At 37.8% G+C, this 27871-nt stretch overlaps 2 protein-coding genes and 1 long non-coding RNA gene across 3 annotated transcripts; all 3 read right to left on the bottom strand.

Moving 5' to 3' along the window:
• Positions 1-706: 706 nt before the first annotated feature.
• Positions 707-10378, bottom strand: LOC139147907 (adenosine deaminase 2-like). Its single transcript, XM_070719129.1, has 8 exons — positions 10038-10378; positions 7668-7887; positions 6734-6944; positions 6194-6321; positions 5563-5762; positions 4700-4857; positions 4020-4222; positions 707-1163 (listed from the first exon to the last, which is right to left on the bottom strand). Exons 1-8 carry the CDS (start codon positions 10108-10110, stop codon positions 920-922), a joined length of 1437 nt encoding a protein of 478 aa, XP_070575230.1. The 5' UTR covers positions 10111-10378; the 3' UTR covers positions 707-919.
• Positions 10379-14788: 4410 nt separating this feature from the next.
• LOC139147915 (uncharacterized) lies at positions 14789-16697 on the bottom strand. The gene is made up of 3 exons (XR_011555834.1): positions 16582-16697; positions 15413-15589; positions 14789-14964 (listed from the first exon to the last, which is right to left on the bottom strand). It is a non-coding gene; the product is annotated as an uncharacterized lncRNA (long non-coding RNA).
• A 650-nt stretch (positions 16698-17347) lies between these two features.
• Positions 17348-21601, bottom strand: LOC139149723 (solute carrier family 28 member 3-like). The gene is made up of 4 exons (XM_070721662.1): positions 21572-21601; positions 18413-18604; positions 17812-17973; positions 17348-17614 (listed from the first exon to the last, which is right to left on the bottom strand). The coding sequence occupies exons 1-4, from the start codon at positions 21599-21601 to the stop codon at positions 17348-17350; spliced, it is 651 nt and encodes a 216-aa protein (XP_070577763.1).
• Between the last annotated feature and the right edge of the window lie 6270 nt (positions 21602-27871).

Raw genomic sequence — 27871 nt, forward strand, 5'->3', positions numbered from 1 at the left:
CTGAGTGAAAAGTGTTGCTAAAGAAGTCCAATTACTCCGGCCACTTATTTAGTAGGGTAGGACTAAATTTGCGATGACCTTAGAAATCTCTCCTCTGCTAATAAAATGAAAAAGGCGATTTTGAACGCTTTCAAACGTTTTGCTCTTCTGTGCCAGGAAACAAAGTTCAAAGTCATCTCAGTGTAAGTCAACAGGATGAGGGCTTTTCAGCTTCATATTGATAATTCCTTTTAAATGCCTTTCCTCATAAGTTGCAAACACTTATTGATTGATTGATTGTTGGAATGCGGGAAGCAAGATAGAGTGATTCATTCTGCGAATACAGTGCATATGTTTGCAGTATCTTGACTTGATACCACCTGCAATCTTTATAATACACCGTTTTGCATTGTCGTCCTATCTGTGTCATTGTATAAAGGTAGAATGCGCATCGGGAAAGATATTCCAAAAGTTTGTAATTGTTTTCTGATATCCCACTAGTAGCGACTCATTTTAAATCTCTTATAGAGTGAAAAATCCCACTTTGTTTTTCGAAAATCGAAAATTCTGTTTTCCCCATAGAGTTAACAGTGGGATGGGGCCATTTTGAACCGTGCTTCTGTGGAACCAAAATTTGCATGGTGGCCCCTGATTATTTATTCCTGATTTCTTAAAATTTGCTGAAATATTCTTTGAGGAAAGTTTAAGCAAAAGTTTGAGTCTTTAACTTTAGAGGCGCGCACTACCTACGGTACACTAGACAACCAGCGGGTGATTTTTGTGCATTTTATTTTCGAACAGCACTGGTTACGGTTTATATTTTATTGATAGCGTTGACTGCCACAAACAAACAAATGAACAAACACTGGCAGATAGTGGATAAAATTTGAGCAGACGATGAAACAAAATTTACGACAAAAGGCTTGCCGTTTTTAGGTAGTTAGGTAGTGAACATTTTAACTAAAATTACTGTGAAAAGTAAGGAAAGTTGGAGAAGGAACGCGCTGTCCTGCGTAGCTGCACGACTGAACGGTAACACATCGGTAGCAGGTTCTGTCGTCGGCACGTATCTTTCCCAGTCGGTGATGTTGTACATGTCTAGCACTTTGTCCAGGAAAATCTGCCATTTTGCAGCCCACAGGTCCATACACAATTGTTCTTCATTACCTGTGAGGGAGCTATAACTGAAATAAAGGACCGAAAAATAACTATTTAAATTTTTGCTGTACCTTAAACACTCGAAGCTGAATAAGCAGATTTGTAACTTGGTGCATGGAAAATTCTGTGTGCTATATATGCCGCGCAAAACACATTGGTCATTCTTTCATTAACACTAAATGCTGTGCATAGCGGATGCTGGTCAATGCCATACTGGAGTTAATTCGCGGGCTACATACCGGAAAGCCCGCCCCCATTAGTTGCCAGTCTGTACAGCAGATTTTTTGTATCGGAGCACAGTAGACAGCCATGTTTGTGTGTATTTAGATAGGATGCGCCACGGGAACGTATAGTCGTCCTCTCTAATTTGCATAATCTTTTTACTAACCTAAGTTTTTTTGTCTCGGGTCAAATTAAATTTCAGAGTCTTGAAGTAAATAACATTTTCACCGTCTTAGTTAAGTGAAAATCTAAATTTTTCCGATAGAGTTAAATTAGGGATGGCAGCCATTTTGAATTTCAAATATTCGGAAATTTAAGGTAATTTGTTTTTGTTGTACCAAAGTTTGCACAGCAACGCCCGATTTTTAGTCTTGATTTTGAAAGATGTGGTTCAAAGTTACATTGTGGTAAGTGTGAGCAAAATTTCGAAACATATACTGTTTTGAATGCAGACTTCATATGCTTACACTAGACGTTGCGGTAAAGTCTGCCTTGAATTTGCAGCTGTGAGAGACACTGAAAGACTTGACACTTGTAATTGCGTCTTTTTCGTACCGTTAGACAATTTTAGCTTCTTATATTTTTAGCGCGCTCACGGAGATCAAGATAAATTCAGAAAGTCCATAGTCAAGCACGGGGCATTCTCGCAGGCCAGAGCAATAATTTCCGCTCCGCTGACCTTCGCAAAAATCAAGCTCTGGCAGATAACGCCGGGAAACTGCGGAAGTACGAATGGGGGTTAATTATTATTCATGAGAACATATCATCAGAATTAGCAAATCACGAATACGTTTTACAAATTCATGTCGGGTCGTAAGCTCCTCATTGTCTGTGTGTACACAATCGAGCTTTCAGGGCCTGAGATCATGGATGTAAAAATCATATTTTACATCCATGCTGAGATCCTCTGGTTCTGTTGCACCTCTTCCGATATATGTTGCATTAAATCCGACAGCTTTCAAAATTTTGACTGTTTTTTCTGTCATGATCGAGAGCAACGGCGACACCATGTGAATACTATGGCTTCGATAGGTACACAGACTACGGCCATCAACGAACCCTACCCGGTCCCACTGCAAGGTCGTCCCGGTACACTCAGTGTGACTATTTTCGGACGATCTCGGTTCGGACATTCAAAGACATGCTGTTCGTTTTACTCACTTTGCTCCGTATTGATAGCGTTTTACAATTCATGATACCGCATATTAAGTCAGGTGACGCTGCTGTCCCGTTTTGAATAGTTAGTTTTTTCGGTAGAAGCTATTTCGGGCGCTATAAAACTTCGCGAAGTTAACACACCTTACGATCTAAAGCAACACACAGAGACAGCCCATATCCGATGTAAGCACCATACACGTCGAAATATAGTTGCGTCGTCCATGGGTTGAACGTAACTAATTTATCACAAATCTTTACAAACAGTTTTCTCAACACATCGAAATTGAAAAACGAGGGTTTGAAGTTTCAAAATATCAATATTTAGCCCCTATAACCGCATTCCAATACGACGTCTGATTACTACGCACTCACTATGGAGTCAACAATTTGGCAACTTTGACCCCCCAAATACCACTTCCGTCCTGTTAACAGTTTTAGGATAAACACAATAAAGTTTCGAAGGGTATGGTAATAAGACTTCGTACTGCTCGTTATTTGTGAAACGGCTTTGGGCGAAATTCACTATACCCTGTCCGAAAATTGTCACCAGGTCACACTGAGCGAGTGTACGCATAAGCTTATACGTGTTCGTACCCCGCTGAACTGCAAACCCATGGAACAGACTAAACCTCTCTTGATTTGATTCCGTTGTAAGCGTAACTTTTGTGATGAATTAATGAAACATAATCGGACTTGAACAACTACGCAATTTCCCGAGATCTGTGATTTCGGCAGTGTTGAGACTATCGGGAGCCTAGCGTACATTTGTGATTTGTATCGCGGAGCACCAGCTCGAATGAAAGGGCCCAATATACCATTCATACGTTTCTAGCTCCATGTATACCCACAGCACGATAGAAAGCTTTCAGTGTGAACCTTAATGAAGAGATCGATACATAAACGTTTATACATAACTTGTGGTAAAGTAAATTTATGATCAATAGTTTTGACCAACGGGTTTTACACAGCGGTGTTGTTCTACGTCTGGGTCGGACACTGTGCATAGCGAGGCGTGGGGCCAGCTGCTCCAGTTATGCGATACCCTTCGATATAACGCCCGTGAAACACGATGGGCCGGACGGCCTGCCATGCCTGGTAGCATACAGACTTGCCACCGCTGGTCCTTGTGCAAAGAAACCCATCTTTTCCTTGTAAAATAATTATCAATGGCGTCTTTTTGGTGTGAATAGAGCGGTTGAGTCCAAAAACATTAAACATTTACACATTGCGCGCTCTTCGTCGACAGTGAACGCTGTGTGGTAAGCACCAAGATCAGCTCTGTAACGGGCAATCTGATTGGCTCGTAGGTTTTTCCTCGACTATCATAGAGCCTTGCAGCAATGCGTGAACGCTAAACGTGGCCAGTGATACCACGGCCTTTTCGGCGTTGGGTGATAAGACTCGCCGAAGAGGGCGTGGTGTACGACGATGGCACGGGGATAATCTAATAGTTCTTGTCGATGCTCAGTGTTACCAATTGGACGAAAACAAAATTAAGATACCTAATAGAGTCCATAGTTAGTTGTTTGAGGAGTCTCAAGTCAGATCTCGCACTGGCGACACCCATGAATACTTCATAATAGTCATGTGATATTGGGCTTGCTCCCCAAACGACAGGGTCATCTGAACCAATCACCACTGGATATCCCTCCGCGATCAAGTAAGCTGCAGGCATGTTCCTAATGTCATCGAAATGCTTTAAGACCTTTGAAATGATAAGAGTTTCAAATATATACCAAAATTCATCATCACTATCATTATCGTCTTCGTATTCATCATCATCATCATCATCATCATCATCATCATCATCATCATCATCATCATCGTTATCATCAAAACGATTTCTAGAGTGGGGTACGGTACTTTTGACATATATCCTGTTGAAATTTGTATTTTCCTAACAAAAAACGAATTAATTCTTCTATGGTACCAGTAAAATTTCGTTGACAAAAATAATTTGACGCATGGTACTTCGGCTTCTGGGTATGCAATCTACCTCCCTTCCTAACTTCAACCCTAACAATTACTTTTAGCTATGAATTTTATGCAAAACTTTCTACCTTCGCCAATATTCACTCTCGCCTCACATTTACAATACATACATTGCCTTATGGAGAGTAATACACGTATGGGCCAACAAAAGTAGTTTGTCGTGCATGGTGGCTAGTATAAAAATGTTTACCTGGGATGAGATGGGATTAACTTCGGTGGGAATATTTCTGTCTTTCATATTCTTCAAAACTGATGGATGCTTTATGGCTCCGTATCCGTGTCCTATTCTGGTAGTATTTAGCAACAGGGCGTCGATAAGATTTTCATCTGTGTGCACGCCTTGCCAATCTACACAAGGACAAATTACAGGTGACCTATCAACTTGAACTGATTTAATAGTTACCGTGTAAAGAATAATCTGCAGTCATTTTAGCTCCCAATATTTTGGAACATTTTGTCACGTCAATGTCTCTTCGTCTTTTTGTCTTTCCATCGATCCAGAATACCCGACTGGTGGAAATCTAATACAGTAAAGGAGCGCATTTTAAGGCTAGAAGTTTTTGTTAGTGTTGTTCACATAATTATGAAGCTGTGGAGACAATTATTTTGCGACAATGCTCCCTCGGAGCACCAAATATTGCACAACTCTTTCTATTGCACGTAAAAGAGTATTCGGTGCATAGCACCACTTACGGCACTTTATACTTTTACATTACTTTTGTTTTTGACGTTTCTGACAGCACACGAGTCGCTTTCATCAGAAAATGACTGCAGTATTCATGGGCTTTGAACATTTCACGTAGTTATCGGTATATAAATGCCCGAAAGGTGCCCATTTCTCCTTGTACATTTCCCATTACATCCTCCTTTAGTCAAGTAATGCAGATTTCCCTATCAAGACCTCATGCGCATATACGTCTATTCGACATCTAAACACCGATATTTGATCATGGAAACATCCTGAGCTATTTTCATCCACAGAGTTATTTTGTAAGATGTGAGCGAACAAACAATACTTTGCATTTGTATCGATCTTACATTTAAAGTACTTACTAGTCTCTCCAGCGTGAAAGTAGTAGGGCAAATCCTCTCCTTGTTCGGAGGGTATGAGCAATTCCTCCAGATAAAAAAGTAGAGGTTGACCAGTGTCTTCTTGCGCAACAAGGTCAAAGCCGACTAAAAAGTGTGGATGTGTTTTCCGCAGATATATTGCTGTGTTCACAACCGACTCTATCGTTGGTTTGTCCAGCAGCCTGGTGTTGAATGGAGCAGTTGACATTTAAAAGTTAGTGTTGCAAATTTCGCATTGATGATCGTGATCATTATCGTCATCGTCGTCGTTGTCGTCGTCCTAATCATCATTATTCTCATAATATTCATTCGTATAATCTTCATCATCATAGTCGTCGTCGTCTCCGTCATCATCATCATCATCATCATCATCATCATCATCATCATCTCGTGATTCTTAAAGTCCTTTGTTAATAACATTTATATTCAAGGATTAATTTGAAAGTCCATTTGTGTTCTAATGAGTATAATATCATACCAGTATATCGATGGCGCATATATGCACTCGATATCGCTCGTGCATATATGTCGTGTACTGGTCAAAATCTCGTGGTACACCGTCGCTGGGTGTGCTTTATTGCCTAAATAATGCATCCTTTTTCGGGGCACTTACCGAATTGAGGTGAAGATGATCTTTGACCCCATTGAATCTGGATTATCAGGAAGAAAATCTTTATTGGCGTCTTCGTATCTTTGCAGTGTGTACTCAGTATCGTATTGGCTGCCATCTAGTTCATAAATCTGTAAAATGGAGGATAATTGTAAAGTATAAAGTATATATTTGCATGACTTCAAAAAGAAATAAACCATGACGAGCTAAACAGCTATATATTAATCTAAATTTTCTGTTTGTATCTCTCCACATGTTCGTCTGTCAGTCAGCCTGGTTAACAATTATCTTCAGACTCTGTGTTCGTAAACATGCCATGTCTGCTCAAACCGTGTGTTATGCAGATGCGAGGAAAATGATATATAGTTGAAACGCATTTTTCATTCATGTGAACGCACGTTTACCCAACAGGCGGATACCCACGTGAATACTAATGATATTTTGTACGTGTACGAATGCAAAAGTGTGTAGACCTCCAGTATTCTAATTATTCTCTCTCTCTCTCTCTCTCTCTCTCTCTCTCTCTCTCTCTCTCTCACATACTGGTTGTAACAGGGCCCTGACTTCCGTGAACTGCACACCGTCTTCGTGAAATTCTTTCAAGCCTTCACGGTAGTAATCTTCAAAGACATCAGAATAGAACACCAAGCCGTCAGCTGTCACAAAGTATTCACCAAAATACGTCCACACTTCATTTTGACTTGTGTATTTTGCATACGGGTCATCGACAACTAAGGACATTGCATCGTACAGCCTGTAAAGGAGATATGGCGAGAAGTGTGAACACAGCTGTAGGGATCACAGACGTATGTGTATATGCACATGTGGAGAGAGAGAGAGAGAGAGAGAGAGAGAGAGAGAGAGAGAGAGAGAGAGAGAGAGAGAGAGAGAGATCCTAGTATTGAAGCAGGTCATTTCAAACTTCAACCGGAATTTCGAAGTTGTCAAGAGCCAGTTTGCGGCGATTAATTTATGATTTGTTTGTTTAACAACTTAACATGCACGAGGCTAAATAACAGACTGCGACAAAGTGAAACGGATTACAAGACATGCACTAAAATACATAACAAATATTACAATGTAAATTCTACTATAAAATATAGCGAAATTAATGACTCAGTTGATTATCTTCGGCAAAGTCAGGGGTTGAAAATGGACAAAAGATCAAATGTCGTAACCATGAGTACCATGGAAGATGTTATTACAGAAGCACGTACATTTTTTTATTTGGAAAGCAAAATGTGGAATTGCCCTTGTAAACAGAATTATTGATTTCTTGAGTCACAATCTATCAACAAATATGCTTTGCTCTTACTTATTATTTCTTTAAGAATGATTATTTTCATGCAAGAGCTCAGATTTAAGCCGTGGATACATACATATATGTAAATGTATATATATGTAAAGTAGTCACCTAGAAATTAAATGTTATCTCTGGTCACCCATAAAAACATGCACACACAATCATTATCCTTACATTTTATCGAAGGCATCAACGTCTCCAGAAGCAGCTCTTTCTGTTTCAACAAGTTTCCACTCACATATGCTGTTATCCGTTGGCTGGCTATCAGAGAATTGAAACTGCAACGCTCCTCGCTCATACGTGAAGCACATATAGCAATGTGGTCGGTAGGTGGCGTTCTTGATCAGCCAGTTTATGTCTGTGATTGCGTTGTCGTGAACATGCAATACCGCACCTACGCAATAATTAACGGTTATCAATGAAATATTATAATGAATTTCCAAATAGTTTGGAATTACAACGTGCTCTGGTGATAAGGAAAACGTTTCTGGCGATAGAAAATAGCGCTATCTGCATCCATTGCAAACGTTCTCCTTTGATAGATTTTGCAACAATTTTACCCAATGCGACGTCCACTGTTCTCACTTGCAGAACACGTTCAGTGTAGGAAATACCAACGTTACCGACCAGTGCACACTGCACCGAGAAAAACCTGTCGTTAGCGTTCTGTGCACTTTCATCGACGAGAAATGTGATAAAGGCAATATAAGACTGTTCAAGCAGTCAGTGTAGGGGTGAGTTTTCAATGGAAGCGTGGCAACACTGACGATGTTGACTGTGAACGTCGTATTGGACGAAATTGTTGCAAATTTATCGAAGGAGGACGTTTGTAATGAATGCAGGTGGCGTTGTTTTCTATCGCATGAAACGGTTTTCTTATCACCCAAGCACCGTTGTAATTCCAAACTATTTTGAAATTCACTGTAAATTGCATAGAATCGACAGCGGATGCAAGTATTTCGGAGCTGTTCATGCTAGAATCAAAAGGTATTTCTTTGCAGATACAGTAGCTGAGTAGCCACGTGAAAGTACCCTATTTTCGGAATTACATCAACAAATCCAACCTGTTCATATCCATTTGAAGGGAAATAATAAAAAGTATTTTTCTTTAATATAAAGAACTAACGTATGATATTGAAGGTAAAATTCCCTTTTATTGACTTTTTTCGTCGATAACAAGATAACGTCGGTAACAGTTCTCACTAATCTTGTAAGTGTAAAGTTGTAAAACAATAAGACCAATATTTAGCACGGCATATCACAATATTACACACAGTCAGCCGTTTTACTCCTATTTTACCGAGTGATTTCATAACGATGGTTATGAAATGAAAATGTCTGTCACGCAGCCCTATTGGATCGTATTGCGAAATATACCAGTATGGCCATGCGAGGAAATTGCGCTATTGTCTCTACAAGTTTCTGAAGCATGTCACTCTAGACGAGTAAGGGAGAAAAGTGTCCGCTTGACAGCTTTAAAAGATTGTATTCTAAAAGCAAGTGGCCAACATATATCCTGGTACGTGTGAATTAATGTGAAGTTTTAAAATATTTAGGTGTGTTGGTGTCAAGACCCTGGAAATGACAAAACCAGATGCCTCACTGCGGTACCAAATGGATCAATATACGTTACACATTGGTATAAATTTGTGCATAACATTGTATTGACCTTGTGGAAAGGAAAAGAAAGGAAAGGAAAGGCGGATTTATACGACCTAGAAACGTCCGGCAGACGCACGGACGGTGTACCGAATCCATAAATCTCCCGTCCCTGTATTGCCTCGTACTTTTACACCGAACAGAATGGACATTTGTACGCTCATTTATTAATGAGAATGCCGTCACCTGTTTTGAAGCTTTGTCGTAAAAATTATTGTTCTGTATCACACTTTGATAAAAATTATCAATATTTCTATACAATTTTACGTGATGTCACACATTCACACACGTCAGCTTACATCATATTATATGCAAAGCTCAACAAAATAACATATGTACATGTTGAATGTATAGTGCATGTCGATTATTTCAACGTTTACCACAGAACTGGCTTCCATCTCACTAAAAGTCCTATTCTGAGATCAAATGAAGAAGACCAAATCGATCTTTACATACGTTTAACTTTATATTTGACACATTCCAAGGTTTCCTGCTTTATTGAGTGTAAAGTGACGACTCTCACCCTTGTATAATTTTCTACATCCTGAACAGAAAGACGAGAAAGATTAGCAGAAGAAGTTAAATCGTTTTGACAGAGATTTTTAGTTTATTTGATGGTGTATCTATAAAAGGAACCTAAAATAACCGAACACGCCACTGTCCGCCATCTTCTCAAGGGCAAGTAAAGATTAACTTCTCTGTTTCTCTTTGAGTGTCTCTTTTCCTTGTCTCTTCGTCTGTCATTGTGCCAACCTGCCTGTCTGCCTAGCACCAGCCTCTCTCTCTCTCTCTCTCTCTCTCTCTCCTCTCTCTCTCTCTCTCTCTCTCACGCTCTCTCTCGTCAGATCTTTCGCACCAGATTGAAGAAAATAAAGAATAACAAACCTTTTGGCATCAGTTTTATGATCTCGAAGACTTGACTTTGGTCAATGAGTGGCTTAGCGTGGAAGAAGTGCATGGTGGAGGATAGACGCTACTTTCCCGCCCCTTTTCGATTTCTTCGTTTTTGAACTGCATCAGAACATCGTTGACTGCCCACTCCTTGCCCTCGAGGGGAGTGTTACTTCCAATGGCGGACGACAAGTCTTCCGTCATGAAATCATCTCGCAATGACAGATACGCCGGGTTACCTGCGGTGGTGTTGACTAATACAAGCAGAAATATCGGCAACAGCAACCGAGACATGTCCGCTGGTAGATCTATCCAACTTTAACGGCCCAACAATGTCTAAGGCACTTAGTAAAATAAAACATGACGTCATTTATGAAATTTTCAATCTGCAGATGGCAACATTCAGTTGGCTTATCGATAATGTTTTTAATCGCTAGATATATTGACAACGATAGTAATGTCATACAGTACGCATTAGACTCGGCGTCCCTGACAGAAGAAACGGCATGCAGGGTTTTTAATAACATAGATAGCTTTTGCCTAGACTCTAGACCTCGCTTGCCTCCGTGCCTCCGGCGGAGTGGGTCGGAGGCAAGGAGGCAAGCGAGGACTAGGGTCTAGGCAAATATAGCTTGGAAGGATAAAAGGTGCGCAAAGGCAATTTCATTTGGCAATGGTTTAGTGCGCCAACGATTAAGCTTGCCTATTGGCTGACGTAGATGGCGAGTTCGAGTTCTACGTAGGGGCGTCGTGTGGACCTAGTCATCCGATTGCTGAAACCTGTATTTCTGAACAAATCTCGTCTGTAAACTATCATTGACCCTGACATTCGGAGAGTTTAATTTTCATCTATTCACAAGATAATGTAAACCTACAGTCAAAGAGCTTGTTCTAGCACCGATATAGAGATAAAACATCATTGCTATCAGTGAGTAGTAAGAGACAGTGTTTACGAGATCTCAGATATGAATTTATTATACTTAATTACGGAATATATACATACAACAAGGCAAACGGATACATTGGTTAATATGACTGTTTTCCGCCACTCCAGAGAGAATGCCATGGACATTTTTTGATACTTTCATCGATTTATGCGTTTATTGTTTACTTTTATGAGACTACTTACTTATATTAATCTGAATATTCGAAGTGTTAAACAGCATCAGAACATGTAGACCGACCCTTGTACATACCAATATCTCAATATTGTTTTCATCAAATATGTGCTCGTGGCCGAAACACTGTCAATCGCTTCATTTGAATAAATTTGCATAGTGTTTTGGTATTTTGTTGTGTGTTTATTAGTTTTAACATTCCAAGAATTTTGTTTCGTGCTCGACAGTGCAGAAGGTACCCCAACAGATTCATTAACACTATCCATATTTGGGTAACAACGAGCCGAAATGTTTTCAATACGGGTCAATACTTGTGCCACTTTCGAGTAAACGGGTTAGCGTAAACATACAGGTGCCGAGCGGTTACGATCGTCGCATAAAACTTTGAAACAAGTGGATACGTGTTGATATCACCTGGCACTATCAGTGACGCCAAATGTCATGAAATAGGATTGTCAATCGGTACAAAGTTTTTAATTCATTCTGAAACTGTAACATCTAAGTAAAGAGGTCATATTTCCTTGAGGGTGCAGTTGGAATGTACGCGACCCACATCTAATGGGTATAGGGCGCATATGTGCACAGGAAGATAGCGGCCTCAGGCATCCCACAGATATCTGCAGTAGACGGAGAGCATTTTACCAAAGTTCAAAGTACCAAAGGTTATAGCCGGCTGCCTTCGACCAGAAGGTGCACAGAATAAGCCCTTCGACTCATCAAATTAGTGCTCAACAATAACTAATTAATTTTCGACAATTGGTTGCTGCCCTTTCTAAACAATCGTGAAAGGCGTACCACCAATCAACAGTTTCATCACCAGCATCATCGTTGACGTCGTCGTCCTCTCTCTCTCTCTCTCTCTCTCTCTCTCTCTCTCTCTCTCTCTCTCTCTCTCTCTCTCCTCTCTCTCTCTCTCTCTCTCATGTACACACGACGTAAACGCCATATTAATTTATAAATGTTCTTCAAGTGAACAATGTAAAACATTTACTTTAAAATGTTCGCCAAAACATCGAGATAGTAATAATTAATATAATTTATATGCCAGTGATTAACGGTTGACTTTCATCAAGGACTTTCTTTCAACATCTGTTGTTGATAGTGTTAGATTTACGGGCCTCGTCGCTTGGCTCTTCTTCTTGGTAGCAGTTATTGGCTGACGTAGGGCGCGCCATTGCGATCATGGCACCATACACGCAACAACCTACCACTAACACGACAGTCTGCTGTAGTTTATTCGTCAAGAGACTCTGTTTTGATATGGACCAAGTTTATGATAAACATGTGAAACTGTAGCTTTAACTTCTTCAAGTGTGAACAAATGTAGATGAAAATATACAGAGATAAAATCCCAGGTCTTAAATCATGCATAACCGTTCAACGGCATAGGTCAAGGATATTTTACACAAATCGAATGACATTGCAGAAATTCTTACTGACAAACATGTAATCATATATATATATATATATATATATATATATATATATATATATTGTTTCTGTGTTTTAAAATTTTACAGGGCATCATTATATTTCAGAAATTATGCAGATAAACCTTCTGAATAAAATTACATTAGATAAACAACAGAGAGTTGTAAAAGCTACTTGCTATAAATGATATTCAACGTAAAGATACAATATGTTTCGCTGATACTTTTAAGTTTCAATTTCGAAAGTTTTTAACACAGAATGCCCAATTTACGCTTGGATAAATATGTTAGCAAACAAAGAAGAAATGTGTCTTAAAACTCAATTCACTGTTACCTTTGATGTATTTTAAAGTTTTTTTTGAAATGCAGTTTCTTTTTCTGCTCCAAATACCATGAGTCAAGCATGCTTATGGCTTAAATTGTCAAGACAGCCAATGTTTGTTAAAATGTGTCAATTAATCTTATCAACTGCATTTTCAGCAATAATTTTGCAAGTTGTGCAGAGTGTTGTGTTGGCGAGACATTTACTTCATGTATCTAGGCAAGCTCTTCAGGATGAAGAATAAGAAAATGTATTTCCTTGTTTGAATGTCAGAAGATTTTGTCAAAAGTTATATTATTGTCCCTTCGAATGTGTCACTTAGGCCAAATAAAAATATGCGTCTTTCCGGTAACCCGAGTTACCCTATTTCAAACCCTAATACCCTGAACTCTTTTTTTCATTTTTAAAAGTCACGCATGGTTTTGCCGTTTTTTAATGGGTCACACTGGAATAAAATTACAAAAACAAAAACAGTTCCCGGGCGGCCTACCCTATTTCATGTGGGCCTGCTAACAGAAGCAAACAACTTTTTTTTATACCCTACGTGTCTACCTATAATCAGTTTTCAAAGGACTACTAAAAGTACCACCTTTAGGTAGTAGAACGCACCTCGAAAGTGAAAAGCTTAAATTTTTCCTCCCGCTTTCCTCAATGAAACTTTCATCCAATTTCTTACCAATCAAGATGATAAAAATCAAGGGTTACGGAGTAAAGTTTGCTACTAAAGAAAAAAAATTACCTAACATTTACAGATATTTGAAATTTAAAATGGCCGCCATTCCTGTTTTAACTCTGTGAGAAAAAATGAAATTTCGACTTTTGAAAAAACTAAGACGGTAAAATTTTCCTTGCTCCAAGAACTTTAGAATTAGCTCCCAAGAGTGGAAGATCAGAAAGCTACGATATACTGTTGCAGCATACCATTGTGTGCGATGGCGTTTGTTGAATTGACTGCGTCAGTTGATTGATCAGCGACATCCCAGTCAACGTACAACATGCCTGGAGAGAGAGAGAGAGAGAGAGAGAGAGAGAGAGAGAGAGAGAGAGAGAGAGAGAGAGAGAGAGAGAGAGAGAGAGAGAGGTGGTGTTAGGGGAGCTTCAACTGTAACATCTGATCGGAAAACGCTGTTTTGCATAACGGCAACCAGATGTAGAATGAAAATGCTCCCGTGTTCCGGTACGTGCTGCAGTTGTAGGTACATTGCATTAGGGAAAGACTGCATTAACTTGCATGGTACCTGAAACCCGGGTCCTTGCCTGACCAACTCGGGTGACAAACAGAAAACTTTTAAACCCCCCAAGGTGTGAATGTTCCATTGTTATGTTATCTTATCCAGCTGGTGCCATTGCAGTGCCATTTTAGGAAAGGCAGGTCTGTGAAATTGATCCTCAGATAACGAAGTAGGGAAGTACGGTATTCCTAAGTTTATGGAGCTTTCCCGTAATGGACACTCTTCAATTCAATTCAATTCAATTCAATTCAATTCAATTCAATTCAATTCAATTCAATTCAATTCAATTCAATTCAATTCAATTCAATTCAAATTACTTTATTGTTCATTAATTAAACGCACACGAATGTAAAATTTTCTCCAGGCACCTGACTTACAATAGAAACACACACATATTATACACAATCTTGAAAATGATCAATAAATTACGTATAAAATTTTGAGTTTAAAACTACCACAGCTGAAGACATAAACACTTTTCGTACTTTCTCTACCATAATAGCCATTAGTCTGCAACTTCATTTCATTGTTTGTGATGAACACAGCCAATAAAATTCATAATATATCGTTTAAATTGAAAGTCTCATTCAGTATACACATTAGTAACTATATGGAATAAAAATGTGAGATATACCAACCTGCCACACATCCTGTCATAAAACAGGTCACCGTTCCAGCAACGAGAGCTCGCGTTGCTACGGAAGCCAAGTCACGAATCCTCTTAGGCGCTAGTGCGGACAGTCCACCCAACAGTACCCCAACACTGCCTATGTTGTAAAATCCGCAAAGGATGTACGTTGATATAACTTCGGAACGGATCTTTGGTTTTCAAAAAATAAGGAAAACGTGTGAGCGTTTCCCAAAACTGGCAGTGTACTCAGGAAGAAATGCATCCAAGGAAACAATCTTTATAGAAAAGAAACCTCAAAAAGCCTTCCTTACCTGAACGATTTCGTCATTTGCAATATTTCGACAATAAGTCAGAATAAATTATCGCGAGCCCTATTTCATGAAAACAGCAAATATACGTTTTTTCTTCAGAGTCGATTATCTTTTCTCAGCACTTTGTGATTAACGTTTACGTCATGATGCAATATCAATGTATCTGCATGATTCTTGTAGAAAGTGGGCCAGTAGAGAATCTAGGCACAATCACCATCATTAAAGCATCATAAGAGGATAATTTATTATTATTATCATAAACATTCAGAGTTTATTGTTACATTATTACAATGCCTGGATAATATGGCACAATAAAGATACTCACAGACATATGTGGTTCTATATCATTTTCCCTGTTGCTTATTAACTCTGACAATTTCTCATAGGCAACGAATTCGTTGATGAATATCTTTATACCAATCAGCCCAGCGACTAATCGACAGTCGGCCCACTCAATTCCGATGAGAAAAGCAACTGGCATGAACACATAGGAACAAATCAGCTGAAATAATAATATGTAACATAATTTTGGTTTAATAAGTCACCTATAGGCCGATGCACCTTTTTAGTGATCTAAATGGTGTAGTTCTCTTATCATGTAAGGCTGAATAGATTAGATGAAGGGGTAGATTTTTTAGAATCGCTGATATTACATATGGTGGTTACAATAAGTGAATGGCTTATGAATATCTAAAATTTTGATGCTCATTGAGAAGGCTGCTTTCGATCAAAAATAGCCTAAACAACGGCCGCCACTATTTGATGCACTCTGTTATTCAAAACATGAAATACCTATGTCACGTGACTTAAAACGTTTCGAATTATCTTGAGACTCTTCTTTTGGGAGAAAAAATGGAATATTACCAAGTTTTCACAATTTATGAAAATTATTAGTTTAGTCTCACATTGTGATAATGACACTTTTGATAATGACACTTTTGATAATGACACTTTAACTGTATTGATCATGGCAGACGATCTTCGTTTCGTCAGAAATGCGAAGAAGTTGCGGATTTTTTATTAGCATTTTACCATACGGTAGCTTTCGACATGAGGTTTACTTGCTTTTAGGCTCATGCAATTGAGCTATCATATATAACGATACAAAGTTTACGGTACAGGGCAGATTCGATTGTATATTTCTATATCTCAGCTCGTAGCAAAAATAAATCGGCACCAGTTTTCCAAAATGACCACTAAGCCTGCTTGTGGTGATTTGTTCGTAATCTAAGCCCCCCTTGTTATCTTTATTTTACCAATTTTCAAACTAAAATGTATTGTAAAACGTTTCTATGTTTTGAGGGTGCATCTATCTGGCAGTAAACTATTGTTTTAGGCGGGGGATTTTTCCAAAGACAAACTTAATTGTGATATTTCTCCATTGCTACTAAAGCAAACTAAGATAAGGGATAAAAGAATACGTATCAATGACGCGGCTCTGAAACATTTCATCGTTACTAGACCCATCATCATTTTGCAAATTTTGACTCCTACCTCGAAGCTGAGATTCGGTATCCCCACCATCCACCCAATCCAACCAAGGAAGGCGTTCAGTAAAGCAATAAGCGACAAAAACGCGATGTGATTAGCGGCGATGTATCCAACAACTGTGGCAGGCCCCGTTAGCCGCCGCTTCGACCAGGTTTCGTTCAGGGCTGTGATAAAAGATAAGATACGATAGATTTAATACAGTTGCTTGGATCGTATTCATAGTCGTTGTTACTTACAACTATTGGTTAATCAATGCATAATATCACGATATATCTTTGCACCGAACTCTCTCAGGCAAAATTACATCCCTTTTCCCGTTATGTGTAGTATAAATATATTGTACACATGAATCTCAAAATCGCTCACAATGCAGAAACTTTTCTGAATCTTCAGTTGTATCGCTTGTCGATCAACTAAGTGAGTATGCCTCATTAAAATGAAGATTATGAAGGTAGTATGCGCCTCGACAGGTTTTGAAGTAGATAACATTTTAACTAGCTTATTTTTGTGAAAATCAAACATGTTACTATTCTCCATAGAGGTAATAGAGGGATGGCGGCCATTTTTAATTCCAAGTGTCCGTGAATGTATGGTTATTTGCTTTAGTACCAAATTTGTAACCACTGATTTTTCATCTTGTTTTCGGGAGGGACTGATTAAAATTTTCTTGAGTAAAGTTTTGGTAAATGTTTGTGGAGAGACCTTTCGAGGCGCGAAGTACCCAAACGTCTGAATGTGCCTGCACGAAATAAATAAAATATCAGTTTTCTTACGCATTTCCGATTAATTTTTCGATTTCCTCTCGTTTGATCACTGTTGCATGACTTGTCTCCGGGTAGAAAATTTTGGCGATGCCCAAGGCAGCGGGAGCTGATATCACCGACGCTGACACAAGATGGGAGGCACTGACACCGAAGGCAATGTATGCTGCCAAGACGCTGCCCACTATGGTAGCAAAGCCGCCAACCATCACGGCATGGAGTTCAGAACGTGTCATGTGGTTGAGAAATGGCCTAATTAGCATAGGTACTCCAGTCTAAAACGAATGTAGACTGTGTGTGAGCCATGATGAATATGTATGTCATTTTACTGTATTTCTGTTATTATTGTACACTTGACCACGGAAAAATGGTAAACTAATAAAAGACGAACGATAAAAAAACAAATAAAACATATCTCATCGCGTAATTTTCAGTGCAATGCACTGATTTTCATTCTGACTGAGTGACTTACCATTCCTATGAATATGTTGCCAGCCGCGTTCACGGATTCTGTTGCAGTCGTTGCCATGGTAACTTCAAACCACCAGGCTGTTTTCAGGATCACCCATTGCATTGCACCACAATAATACGCAATAGATATAAAGCTTGAGAAGTAGATTACAACTGGCAAAACCTGGATGATAAAAAAACACGATTACCATTATCAATCTATCTATCTATTATCTATTATCTATCTATCTATCTATCTAACAAACTGACTACCTACACACCATTCTATGTAAAGTACCAACCTACCCAACTGCCTACCTACCTACAAGATGGCCTGCTAGCCACCTCTCTCTCTCTCTCTCTCTCTCTCTCTCTCTCTCTCTCTCTCTCTCTCTCTCAATCTACCTATCTGTGTGTATATCTGTCTATGAGTGGAGGTCCATGATATGCTTACTCAGCATCGTTTCGAATTGTACAGATAGGGTGAAGAGTTCGAGAAACGCATTCATAATTTCAATAGCTCTCTTTTACGGCAGAAATAATCTTAAGATGATAGTTTCTTCAGCATAACGTCAATCTACCATGGTATCATATGGTTAAAGAAGACAATCTTATTTGCTCACCACAAAGGCGAAGTAATGATCCTTAAAATCCTCCCCGAAGACGAATTCGGCGCCATGGTCGGAAAACGACAGAAAGACTGCCATGAAGTCACCAATCCATTCATATAGTTTGTATCCAAAATATGTACGAAGGATGAAAACTGCCAATATAAACTGAAGTCCAACACCCCAAAACACCGCTCGCCAACTAACCTGAAAAGCAACACGTTAGGTAAATCATATAAAACACATGTTCATTATTGAAGTGTTTTGAATAAAAGTAAAGCTCATTTCTTTCCCATTGAAGTGGATGTGTTTACAACAAATTGCTGGCTTCGCGTCAACTGTAACAGAAAGATATAGATGCCGGATAATAAATATGTAGAGATTTTCAAAAACACATCTTCGACCTTACTCGCACTTTTTATTTCAACCAAAACAATGCTAAATATAACTGTACAAATATATGGGTAAGTTCCTTAAACGTTTACTGGCGTGCTCAATTCTGCCATTGACATGGTATAAATAAGCCTTGGTTTTATAATGACATAGAGTAGTAGATAAGCTTGAGATAATTGCAGAACACAGGGCCAATGAGTATCAGTGCGCAAAATTCAACAATGTCTCAATTAATGTCCAACATTATTTCCGTACTAACGACTACTGGCCAAACTGTACAAGATCGTTAGTAATATCATTTTACAGAAACGGTGAATTTTTTTATAAAATCAATAAATAAAGTAGAACTATTTTAAATTTTTACGATTCATATTTCCGACAAATTCATCTGTATATTTGTGACGTATAATATATCTTTGCTTAGGTGTTTTAAGGTATTATAAACTCTTGGTCAAAAATTCCATAAGAAATCTTTCAAAAATTCTCTTTCAAAATCAAGAATAAAAGTCGGGGTCACCGTGCAAATTTGGTACTAGAGAAACAAATAACCCAAGATTTACCGATATTTAAAATTCAAAATGGCCGCCATCCTTGTGTTAACTCTATGGAGAAAAAATAAATTTTCGAAATTCGAAAAACTAGGCCGGTGAAGAGTTTTCTGAACCCCCACTAGTGGTAGATCAGAAAAGAATTGTAAAGTTCAAGAGTCCGAATATCTGTTCCTAAGGCGCATTCTACCTTAAAGCATTTATACTCATTTTTAGCTCACGTGTGTGAACACGTGGGCTATTGTCATAACGATGTCTGTCTGTCTGTCCGTGTGTGTGTGTGTGTGTGTGTGTGTTTGTGTGTGTGTGTGTCTGTCTGTCTGTCTGTTTACACGATAACTCAAAAACGCCTGAACGGATTCAACTCAGATTTGGTACACAGGTACCATATGCTACTTGCAAGAACTGATTAGATTTTGGTTAGTGTGGCTTGCATATTAATGAAGTTATGCAATATTGTTTTTTTCCGTACAATGGTTTCCCTATGGAGACGGTAATGACAGTGTAGACATATATCAAGAAACACTGCACGAAATTTCATGAAACTTTTCACAGATGACAATCTTACAACATTATGATGATACTGTGAGTGTCATGTCAATTGTCTGCTCATTTGCATATTTAATGAACTTTTTTTATTATTGACATAACTCTGAAATTCCTGCACCAAACTTGATGATACTTTTAACAAATATTGATCTGATATATATCTAATTATACTTAGAAGCATTGGGCAGTGTCAAGTTAATATATAGCTCATTTGCATATTTTATGAAGTTTTGTAATTAGTCATATAACTCCGATATAACTTCACCAAATGTGATGAAATCTGCTGCAGATACTGATCCGACTGATATCTAACTGTAGTGTAAAGCATTTAGTAGTGTTAAATTAATTAAGGGTTCATTTACATATTTAATGAACTTTGTAATTAGGCATATAACTCTGAAATTACGGCACCCAAGTCAGTGAAATTGGGTACAGATATTGATCTGATAAATATCTAATTGTACTGAGAAGCATTTTGCAGTGTCAAGTTAACAAATAGGTCATTTGCATATTTTATGAAGTTTAGTAATTAGTGATATAACTCCAAAATAACTGCACCAAATGTGATGAAATCTGCTGCAGATACTGATCCGACAGATATCTAATTGTGGTGTAGAGCATTTAGTTGTGTGAAGTTAATTAAGGGTTCATTTGCATATTTAATGAACTTTGTAATTAGTGATATTACTCCAAAATTAAAGCATTAAATTTGATGAAACTTGCTACAGATGTTGATCTGATAAATATCCAATTGTACTGAGAAGCATTGAGCAGTGTCAAGTTAATAATTAGCTCATTTGCATATTCCATGAAGTCTTATAATTAGTCATATAACTCCAAAATAACTGCACCAAATGTGATGAAATCTGCTGCAGATACTGATCCGACAGATATCTAATTGTGGTGTAGAGCATTTAGTTGTGTGAAGTTAATTAAGGGTTCATTTGCATATTTAATGAACTTTGTAATTAGTGATATTACTCCAAAATTAAAGCATTAAATTTGATGAAACTTGCTACAGATGTTGATCTGATAAATATCCAATTGTACTGAGAAGCATTGAGCAGTGTCAAGTTAATAATTAGCTCATTTGCATATTCCATGAAGTCTTATAATTAGTCATATAACTCCGAAATAACTGCATCAAATGTGATGAAACTGCTGCACATACTGATTCGACAGATATCTAACTGTGTTGTAAAGCATTTAGTAGTGTGAAGTTAATTAAGGGTTCATTTGCATATTTAATAAACTTTGTAATTAGGTATATAACTCTGAAATTTCGGCACCAAAATTTTGTGAAACGTGCTACAGATATTGATTTGATAAATATTTAATTGTGCTATGAATCATTGAACAGTGTCAAGTTAATGTAGGGTTTATTTGCATATTTAATGAAGTTTGTAATAAGTGACATTACTCTAAAATTACAGCATTAAATTAAATAAAACGTGCTACAAATGTTGATCTGATGGATATCTAATTGTCCCATAAAGCATTGAGCAGTGTCAAGTTAATTAAAAAAGGACAGCTCATTAAACTCTGAGAGTACTGTGCGAAGTTTTAAAAAAACCTGCTACATATAGTGATAACATATATCTCATTGTTCTGTGAAGCGTACTACTATTAATGAACCTGTTGTAAACACGTGAGCATATTCAGTTCATATCTGGTTTTAACTTACTGTGGCAACACGGTTACTGACTTTTGGCATTATTTTTGGCAGTATGTCTTGTTTTATCTGAGAATTTTGTTACTTGTAAGAGCTATGTATACCCTTTTATAGCAAAAATGACATAGTATAATGTGGACAAATCACCCATTTTAGATCAACTTTCTTTTCTTCATCAATTACAACCTTTGAAGTGTAAAAGATTGTAAAAGTGTAAAAGAATATAGAAGTGTAAAAGAATGTTAAATGCAATTGAGAAGGATTTCATTCCGTGTAAATCTTTCGAAACTTAAAACAGGTTACTTAACGATTGACAAAGTGCGCAATCACTTTTTACTTATATTACAATATTTGAGTCAATGTATAATAAAACAACAAGATTATAAACCTAAAAACAAATTTTCATTAACTATATATACTGACCATTTAAGAATGTACCAATATTTACTCAGCCATTCGCTGCTAGGCGCCATGCACTTTCTCCATATCACATCGCCACATCTGTCCCGGATGAGGGCGTATATAAGATATGCTAATGTAAGACTTGTAAAGATGAACAAAGCGAGGGCGTTTTAGAAATTATACCAACAGGCGTAGATGAAGTATGCGCAGTAACACAGGACCAACAAGGCATACAGTGTTAGCTTGATGACTTCCGATTGTCGCTCACACAATTGGTAAAAGTCATTAAGCCATTTGCCCATTTTCTGAAAACGAGATAAACATTCCGAGACTGCAATAGCTGTCAATTTGACCTCGTCTCTGCTCAAAGCCGAAACAAGTGTCTTCTTACATTGTGGAACCTCTGACGTCATTTAAGCATTGTAGATAAGACATTGCAAATATTTGTTAGGAAAGACACGGCAATGCCATAACAGCTGCGTGGTATTTAAACTGAAAAGGCCATTCATCAGACATCTTCATATCATACCATACGATATAAACATGTACAATACAAAGCAAAGTGAGACTTCCATACCAAATTGCTTGTTAATAGTTGTTTATAAACCCTGTCCTCCAATGTGTGTATTGATTTGCCACAAAAGGATGCTTCTACAGTGATGCTTCAGTGTAATGAGACATCGCATGCTCACAATGAAAGTGCAGTTATCAAAAGCAAAGGCATCTTTAACTTCATCGTGAAACAGAAAAGGGTGGAGAAACAGTTCAAGATTCCAATATGTGAAACGTACCTTCGCAGCACCAGTCTTGGTAGCGGAACTACCATGCTCATGGTCATCAGTGATTCTATTGATCTCCTCTTGTTCGTGAACGACTTGCCCATCTTTCTTACTGAGTACCATTCCCTGGTGGGTGCAGTTGTGAATGTAGAAAAAAGGGTGTATTACTTTTGTGTGCATATAAACACAATTTTTAAGAGTTTGTTTTCCATGCATTAAAGCAATGTACACGCTGTCAAATTGGCCATGTCGGATTCCTACAACTCTCTTCGTTCACATTATTTCATCCTGACATAGAAAATTGACATTGACCCAGTCTTCACTTTTTTTAAGAGTTTGTTTTCAAGTCATTCAAATTGTTCGGGATAAAACTCACGAATGACCTATGATTTTAAGCTTCGGTGAGCCTTTGCTGCATTATTAAATATTTTTAAGTGTTGATTTAAAAAAATATCGTCGACATTATAAAAGACTTCAATCATTTGAAGCTTCACAGTAGGAAATTATCACAATGCATGCCATGTTTATGTCAACTTGAGAGAAAAAAATCAATGACAATGAAAATCAATGGCGAATTAACATCACTTTTGGCCTAATAGATCTGATAAACTGTCGAAAGTATGGAAAAATCCGCATTGATATAAAACAACGAACATGCACACTTCTAAGGTAAGGGAAATTAAGTAATATGATAATGATATTGATGATGATGATGATGATGATGATGGTGATGGTGGTGATGGTGATGATGATGATGATAGTGGTGATGGTGGTGTTGGTGATAATGATGATGATGATGGTGGTGATGGTGGTGGTGTTGGTGGCGCTGGTGGGGATTGTGCTGGTGGCGGTGGTGTTTATGTTGGTGGTGGTGATGATGATGAATCATTGACAAATAAAAATTAAATTTGTGCTACAAAGAGAGGCAATTGAGCCCGCATTGCTATTTGCAATTCCAACAACTTACTGAATGCTTGCTTACATTACATCCTGTCGCTTCTTACCTCACTTGGTGCTTCAAGCTTTTCACTTTTGCTAGTAGACACGTTTAAAGTAGCCATTTCTTTGCTAACCGGAAAATGGTGTACCAACTACCAACCCTTGATTGCAATTCGCGTGAATAGTTTTGAACATAACCTAATTGATCAGAAGATAGGTCAACAGACAACAAGCCCTGAATACCGCCTTGTGTAATTAATACAGTTTTTCCTAATCATTAAAAATTACGTAGACATAATACGGCTGTGGATTTGTCAACTTTGGTAACAGAATCTTCATTGTTTAGTGAAACATTTCTGACTGAACGTGGAAATACCTAAGTAGACAGTCAGGGAAACATTTATAGTCAGAACCAATGATAACTTTTACTTAAAATCTGATTTGTGTTCCATTACCCTATCATTTTTCGTAAATATGTGAAATAATGTTATTCATAAAGATGAGAGTTAGGATGAAGAAATGGATAAAAGTAAATAATATTACCAAACAAGTATCGCTATGCCGATTTTGACATGGCACAATAGATAAATTGTACCGATGGCATGTGTAGTCGAGGGAAAGGATGCGAAGAACGTACAAATATAATGTGGCTAATTTAGAAAATTTGCATGAAAAATCAAAGCCTGATATGACAAAGGCTAAAGTAAATAAAATCGATTTACTTCTTTTCGTCTTGTAATAATCTACTTTGCTTAACTTTTGAGTTGAACAACAGTATTGAGTAAACACCAGAAGGCTACTGAAATCTAGTACATTTGAACCAGTTTATCTAATGTGACCTAGTAAAACTCTAATTTGGCAAAAAATATTCCAAGAGCAGTGTCACTTTGGTGTATCTGCGTACGTAAAGCTACTATAACCTAATTCTGATATGGATGTGTAACCTTATGTCATAGAGGTTGAAATCTTGTCAAGTTTTCGACAATAAATGACATAGTACTCGTATATCTGGGATAATATGTTACTGGGGTAAAGGTTAATTGGTCTTTACAACTAAATAGGCGTCAGGACACTGATATGGTTACACATAACCGCAGAAATATAAATGCATACAATCTCTTAAATGTTGTAGCCAAAATCATCAACAGAAACGTACATACAAACAATATTTTATCAAAACTATATCGCTGGAAATGAAGCCGCTTAAGACTACTCAATAAGACAGCTTCGGGAACAGGATTGGAACGTGTGGAGCCACGGTGAGGTTGGAGGCAAACCATCAACAAGGCCTAGGGGTCGCTTAAAACCTCGATGTAAAGGGCGACATTTGTGGTGTACACTGTATGAAGATAATAATGTTAACTCTGAAAGCCATCTTGATCTAGTTTACTCACAACAACGAAGAATATGATTACGGAAATGACGACAAACTTTATTACACAGCGTCGATGTGCAGATGACACGGTAGATATACGAGTAGACAATCACTTGAGGTCAGGTTGACTCCTTGCCAAAATCTATAAATGTTTGTTTTCTGGAGCGACCGTTTATTAATTCATGTTGCTGGGCATGGCATTCACTTTTTTTTACACAATTTTGAATTTTTTTACCATTGAATTTTCGACAGTTCAGACTCTCAAGAGCCTGCAATGTTGTATGATTAAATCCATTGGATTTCAAGTAGAGTATAATTTTTGTTCTATTCTGAGTGAGCAAGGTAACCATCATGTGTTACTTTTGCTGCGGCATGTCATGACCTTGTCGCATTTTTCGTCGAGATGGTGACACCTTGGAAAGTTTTTGTGATTAAAACAAAGTATTCTCTGTTCGCCCAAATTCTGAAGGATTGTGCATCTATAAACTACTGCAGATGTCGATGGGCGACTGTTGCTTCATACTAGAACATGTCATACGAATGAAAAGCCATGGCATCCGGGTCCTCTCATATTAAAATTGCATAATATATTTTGACTGGCGTTCCCCAAGGTAGTATACTCGGGCCTTTATTTTTCATCATTTACATAAATGATTTGCCACTTTATATTGATAATAACATTGACATGTACGCAGATGATTCAACCATAACTACCAGTGCAAAATGTATTCAAGAAATCGAGACAACTTTGAACTCTGACTTAAATAATGTTTATAATTGATGTAAGAATAATAGAATGGCCATTAATTGCGACAAGACAAAGAAAATGATTGTAACAACGCAACAAAAACGTAGACATTTGAATAAACAAACTTTAGACTATAATCTTGGTGAAACGGAATTGAAAGCAGTACACTGTGAAAAGATTCTTGGTACGCTTGTCGATGAATATCTGTCATGGAAGCAGCACTGTGACAAGATTTTTAAAAAGTAAATAGTAATATTGCTTTGCTCAAGAGAATAAGACAGTTTTTACCTATGAATATAAGAAAACTTTTTTATAATAGCTATATTTTACCACACTTGGATTACTGTTGTCATTTATGGGGAGCATCACCGTTTATGAAAGGGTTGCATAAGATTCAGAAACGTGCTATCAGAGTGATGTGTGATGCAAGGTATAATGCTTCGACCGAGCATTTTTTAAAACAATGCATATAATGCCATTACCAGATAGAATAGTTTATAAGAATGTTTGTATGGTTTTTAAATGTTTAAATAATCTTGCACCGCAATATATGACAAGTCTTTTTACCGAAATTGATCATAAAAGAGTTACAAGATCTAAGATGCAAAAATTGTTAGTGGTTCCTGCAACAAATAAGGATTTTTATCGAAAAGGGTTTACTGTAAATAGTGCCAATCAGTGGCATAATGTCGATTTAAATATAAGATCTAGTAACTCAATGAGCAGTTTTAAAACTGCTTACCTGAAAGCTTATTGGGTATAATTTTTGTGTTTGTGAGTTTTAGTTTTCTAGTTTTCTTGTTAAATTTGTTTTTGATATCTAGTGTCATTGTGCATTTTTTCCCTCCTGTGTGCAGGTGGTGACTCCTGGCCACTTTTTTTCTGCGCATTGTATTGTTCTAGCTTTGTTAGTCATGTTTCATGTTGTTTTGCTTTGTATCAGTTTGTATATTCATCTGAGGGCCCTGGGGAAGATAAGCATCTTTACTGAAGCCTACCAGGCTAAATATATAGTCATGAACGCATCATCACTAGGAGAAATGCGGCAAACTGAAACAGGATGCGAATCAGGAAACCACAAGTAAAACTGTTCTCGAAAGACAAATTTTCACTTCGGTATATTTTGGGCTCCATGACTCCGCGACTATGCTGCATCCAAGCATTTCCTTTTGTTATCGGATCTCACACAATATACATAATGACACTGTAGATGGCATTTTGGGCTGTACTTACCTGATAGGTCCATTCCATTAGTTCAATAACTTCACCATTGCTTCCCTTGGCGTCCATTTCAACATTAATTTACATTCCTTTGTAGCAATTATACGAAATAAGTGACCCACGTTTCTGAACTGTTTAGTAATGGAATAACTCCTTAAGTACTTAATATTTAGAAAGGGATTATACGTGGTAATTAAGTAATTTTGTCAATCTTGCTCAGTAAAATATTTTCATGGAAAGTCCTGATCGACTGAAACTTTACAGCCGAATGCTTCTACATCAGCACGTGTGCCGTCATGCCTACATTTGATGGCCCAGAAATTTTCAAAACAAAGTGACCTTTCACCTGAGGAGGCACCCCCAAGCTGAAACTTTTGAGCATGAAATGTGGATGTAGTGTCCTTTGGTGATATTGAAAACACCTATGACATCTTACCTCCGTCGGCCTCAACTTTAATGCTGTGCATCAAATATATCTCTATACATTTGATATTTTCAAATCTATAAACACTGACTCTATAACGGTTAACTCTCTACAAGTATCCTTTCGCAGCAAGACACAACAAAGGCAATCATATGGTGGCAAGAGAATGCCGGCGGGGGGGATATGTATACGTGCCGCCCAATGGGGTGGATATTTCAGCAATTTGGTCGAAAATGGGGGTATCAATTCACAGTAAACCACGGTCTAAATTGGGGTCGATTTTTGAGTGCCACACAACAACAAATTCCAACTATCAGTTCCCGTCTTCTTATCAGGGTTTTGAGCTGCACTCAATAAGCATCGATATCTTTTTCTGTGGCAGGGGAACCATTACAGAGACCCCCTGGCTTTAGCCAAAGTAAAT

The sequence above is a fragment of the Ptychodera flava genome, chromosome 2, assembly GCF_041260155.1.
Source record: "Ptychodera flava strain L36383 chromosome 2, AS_Pfla_20210202, whole genome shotgun sequence".
In the NCBI taxonomy this organism is placed as follows: domain Eukaryota; kingdom Metazoa; phylum Hemichordata; class Enteropneusta; family Ptychoderidae; genus Ptychodera; species Ptychodera flava.

Bases quoted from the DNA above. Each gene is read 5' to 3' on its own strand.
- LOC139149723 (XM_070721662.1), bottom strand. From the start codon at position 21,601: ATGCCAAAAGTCAGTAACCGTGTTGCCACA. The intron at 18,605-21,571 runs GTAAGTTAAAAC...GTTGCTTTTCAG, and splicing joins TCAGTAACCGTGTTGCCACA to GTTAGTTGGCGAGCGGTGTT. The intron at 17,615-17,811 runs GTAAGTCACTCA...CATTCGTTTTAG, and splicing joins GCAACATATTCATAGGAATG to ACTGGAGTACCTATGCTAAT.
- LOC139147907 (XM_070719129.1), bottom strand. From the start codon at position 10,110: ATGCACTTCTTCCACGCTAAGCCACTCATTGACCAAAGTCAAGTCTTC. The intron at 6,945-7,667 runs GTAAGGATAATG...TCTCCTTTACAG, and splicing joins GTTGATGCCTTCGATAAAAT to GCTGTACGATGCAATGTCCT. The intron at 4,223-4,699 runs GTAAACATTTTT...ATCATTTCAAAG, and splicing joins TTAATCCCATCTCATCCCAG to GTCTTAAAGCATTTCGATGA.